The sequence below is a fragment of the Trypanosoma grayi genome (assembly GCF_000691245.1).
Source record: "Trypanosoma grayi strain ANR4 Tgr_508_V1, whole genome shotgun sequence".
Taxonomy (NCBI): Eukaryota; Euglenozoa; class Kinetoplastea; order Trypanosomatida; family Trypanosomatidae; genus Trypanosoma; species Trypanosoma grayi.
This window is the reverse complement of record NW_008826127.1, coordinates 8,307-12,526: the sequence shown is the minus strand read 5'-3', so window position 1 is coordinate 12,526 and position 4,220 is coordinate 8,307. Positions and strand designations below refer to the sequence as shown.

The following is a 4,220-nucleotide window of genomic DNA, read 5'->3' as shown; positions in this document are numbered from 1 at the left end:
CAGCAGCAGCAGCACTATCAGGCGAACATCTATCACGCTCCGTCCATGAGCTCCTCTTCACAGTATGTTGACCCCACTTACACGAATGTGACGACACCGAGCGGATACTACGACGCTAACAGTGTCTATCCACTTCAGTATCAACAGCAACAACAATATCAACAACAGCAGCAGGAACAGGGTGCATCTGTCCTCGGTGCCCCTACAACAGTGGTAGCGGCACCCCGTGAAGATGAGGCCAACAGGAAGCGCCCCCGTTCAGTGACGCCACAAGAGAGCAGTGATGACGATGATGATGATGAAGGCCCAGAGATGGAATTTGTGATGGAAAATGGTGTCGCAAGAGCCGTTCCCAAGCAGAGGTAAAATAGTGCCTGTATACATAAGCTAATGTGTGAGGAAAGCATTGTAGTTTGTACGACATGGCGTTGATGCATGGTTTTAGCTCGATATTTGTGTGGTTGTAAAGCAAGCTCGAAATGCCAGCCTCTCTCCGCTTCCCTCACTCCCTGCTCCGTAACAGCAGGAAAGAGTGGGTACTCTGTAAGGTATCTTGAATTCACAGGAGAAAAGGGTCTGCTGTTTTGTGCTTCTCGTAAGCCCCGAAATCCAAACGCTGGTATATTATTTGTTGATGATGTTTTGCCCATATATTTTTTGTTTTCTCTTTCTGTTTCTTATTTTCTTTTCTTTTTTATTTTTGGAGAGATGACACTCGACAAAAGTCTGAGTGCGCAGGTTTGAAGTTGCTGGCACGTCCCCTTACGTTGGGATGTCTTCCACTGCGACGGCCATTGGCGCAGTTCTTTTTGAAGCTATGAACGTGCTACAGCAGAAGCATCAGTAGTAGTAGTAGTAGTAACAGAAGCAGCGGAACAACGGATCCGCACTCCCGCACCGCTGCAACAAGAAAGGGGAGGAGTTGTCATGGGGTTAGTTTTCACAGAGTGGATGGGGGCCGAGTGCTGTATGGTCTCCGGAGGAACGAAGAAAATGGCGTGCAGAGCCGTAAGCAGCGTGATTCTTGTGATTAAAAAATGACTGTTTTTTTTTTTGTCTTTGTTTTCGGTCCAAGGCCGCACAGCGCATGGGTTCTCCTTCCAATATGCATCTCTTCCGTTCCCAGTGGTGTCTCTCTCACTCCATGTCCCCCGCTCACCCATAAATGATTTGGTTGTTTGTTTATTTCTGTTTTGCTTCTTGCGCAGCTTATCCAGGCTGCGATGCTGCGTCTGCCAGCGCCCAGTGATATGTTCAGTGAGGGTTCACCACTCCCCGCATCGCGGGACAGCACCTCTGTCACCCAGCGCAGTCTTGTCATGCTGCCGCGTGGGACGTCGTGCATCGGGCGCGGGGCGTTTGGCACAGTGCGCCTTGGCTGGGTGCAGGAGCGGAAGTGCCGCCGCCGCCGCGACGGCACGACAGCTCCGAAAATCCTTCTTGGTGCCTGCGCAGCCGTAGCGGTGAAGCGTGTGGCCATCCCTGACGCCACGAACATCGCGCGCAGTTACCGACGGGTTCTGCTGCTCCGTGAACTGCGTCTTATGGAACGCATCCGTATGCATCCGCACCCCAACGTGGTGCAGTGCTGGGGGTTTCTATTCGGGGCGAAGGATGGGAGCTCACAGCCTCTCTCCCAGAAAGACGCGACCGACGCCGAGGAGGCCAGCATGGCCGGCACAGTTCTGACGAGCCTCAGCAAAGAGCGGCAGCCTCTGAAAGGCGAAGCGAGCGATGAGGATGACGACGAGAGCCTTGATGAGGTGGACAATTGTATCCTTGACGGTGCTTCTTACGTGGACTTGTGTCTCTCCCTGTGCACTGGTGGATCGCTGGCAAATTATGTAAACCGAAAGGCCACAGAAGCCTCTCGTGGAACATCATCAGCAGCAGATGGTGGTAGTGGAGAGGTGCACACGTTCGCAAGCTCCGGTCCGAAGCTCAATATGAGCGCGAACCCCTCTGAAAAAACGGACATCGAGCCTATCAGTGCCGAGCACGGCCTAACAGAAGGCATGACAGGTGATGCCTCTTCATGTGTGTGTGGCTACCCCAGTGCTTCACACACAGAAGACTCGCAACCGGTGTTGGGCAGTGGGGAAGTTGAGATGGCTCAATCCGAGGCGTCAGAGGCGACGTCTACCATCATAACAGCTCAACTCGCAGTTCGAGAGCGGCACATTGTGGCTGTTGCGTACGCTCTGGTGAATGCGCTTCGTCACACGCACGAGATTCTGCGAACTTTGCATCGTGATGTTAAACCTTCAAACGTGTTAATATGCAGTGGTATTGGAAAAACCCCAGAGTATGCGATGCAGTCCTCCTCATTTTCTTCAGGGGTCTCGGACAATGAGTCCAACTTTAAACGTGGCACAATCGTCCCAAGTGGCGTCGCGTCCCCACGGCGCCGAGGCGGCTCAAATGCGAGTGAAACAACCAGCAGCAGTGAAGATTCGGTGGAGTTCTCCCTTTTTTCCGAGCTCCCAGTATCCGCTGGTGACGTCACGCAGCCAGAAAGGTCATATTCGGGCAAGGAGACACCTACAGCATCCGGGGAGCCTCCACCTGTCTTAGTGGTGCCGCTGAGTGCGGGGAGACATCGTGCACAGTGCGCTGCGGAGTCTCCACAACCTGTGAACATCGAGTATCTCCCACAAGCTGATGGGTGGCGAATACAACTGGCAGATTTCGGCGTCACAACCGGTGTTGGGCGGCTCTCGGGTACAGGCCGGTGTGGCACATTTCCGTTCATGGCCCCTGAAGTGGTGGGAAACCGCGCCTGTATGCACGCGTACGGCACCGCGGCCGATGTCTACAGCGTTGGAGTGACGCTACAGCATATGCTGGTGCACCTTGTTGTGGGAAATGGCGAGGCGAATCCAACGGCGCGCAGATGTGTGGAGGCTCTGGGAGCACAGTGGGTTGACGAAGATGATATTGCCGGACGATCAGATGTATTCCCCGTCACTGCAGCTGGCATGGCTGATTCTACAACGGGGGCAGGAGTATCAGAAAATGCAACTACAGACGCACGACCGCAATTTGTGGTGCCGAATGCTTGGCGCTGTGACAGAGAGCTTGATGAACAACAATACATCCGCAGCGCTCCTCGCGGTTTGGGTGGTCGAAGTGCCAAAACCGCGCAGGACAACACCAAAGATNATGCCGAAGAGACGCCTTTATTCGCTGTTCCCCGCTCGTGGCGTTGTCGCAACGAGCTGCTGGAGGGCGAGTACATCCGCCGTGGGCATGCAGCAGACGGGGGTGGCGGCGCCGCGCACGAATACCTTCTTGCCGACCTGCCCAACAACCCCAGCGATATGACGGGACTTCCGCTGCGTGCCCATAGGAGGAACCGGTGCAAGTCCTGCAGGAGAATTCACCGCAGCCTCGTCGAGTTGCTCAACGCCATGACGGAGACACAGCCGTCGCAGCGACCGCCATTGTCAAAGGTTCTCCAGAGTGCTGCGATTATTGAGCATGGTGAATTTATGGGCACAACTATTTCATCCCGTTCTCACGGCGGTGGTGACAGTGCCAATGAGGATGCTGCGCCACTTTTTCCCATGGAAAGAAGAGCAGCTGGTGGTCCCTTTATGCGTGCACGCCAACGGGCGGCGAAGGGCCGTGCCGGTGATTCGGCATGGGAGCTTTCCTTCACCACAGCGGGCAATGCGAAAAACGAGGAAAACAGCAGCAGCAGAAGTAGCAGCAGCGACGGAAAGAAGACACCGTCCCTGCTTTGGCGTCCACCCTCTCTTACCTTCCTTCGGGTGTCCGATGGTGGAGTTGGGGTACACAGATTGTAGCCAAGCGCAGGGGGTGGAGAAGTGGTTTTGCTTCTGAAGCTCATTGCGTCATGATATGGCGTTTCTTCCTTTACCATCTTTTTAATTATTATAGCGGGGTTCGTTTTTTGTCTTGTTTTGGGCTGTTTTTACGTTTTATTATATTTGAACAGATTGGTTTGTTTGTCTTTGATGTTTTCTTGTTTTTTTTTGGGGGGGTTCGGATTTACCCGCACGAAAAGGGGGAGGGGCACAGACGAGGAACAGAGACAGAGAGGAAGGTTAAATAAGTTTTGTTGGGGGGTACTTTGTTCCGTGGTTTGACGCTCGCATTACTTTTGCCGCCTTTTTCGGTGTGCCCGTTGTTGTTGTTGTTTCGTCATTCGTTGTCTCCATCCTCTGCGAATGTAGCGTCAAGAAAGCAAAAAAAAA

General features: G+C 53.6%; 2 protein-coding genes across 2 annotated transcripts; both read left to right on the top strand.

Annotated features, from left to right (window-relative positions):
* Window positions 1-45: 45 nt before the first annotated feature.
* Window positions 46-366, top strand: DQ04_05081060 (RNA-binding protein; the record flags this gene model as incomplete). Its single annotated transcript, XM_009313972.1, has 1 exon — window positions 46-366. The coding sequence occupies one exon, from the start codon at window positions 46-48 to the stop codon at window positions 364-366; it is 321 nt and encodes a 106-aa protein (XP_009312247.1).
* Window positions 367-1,223: 857 nt separating this feature from the next.
* DQ04_05081050 (putative protein kinase) lies at window positions 1,224-3,809 on the top strand (the record flags this gene model as incomplete). The annotated part of the gene is made up of 1 exon (XM_009313971.1): window positions 1,224-3,809. One exon carries the CDS (start codon window positions 1,224-1,226, stop codon window positions 3,807-3,809), a length of 2,586 nt encoding a protein of 861 aa, XP_009312246.1.
* Window positions 3,810-4,220: the final 411 nt, after the last annotated feature.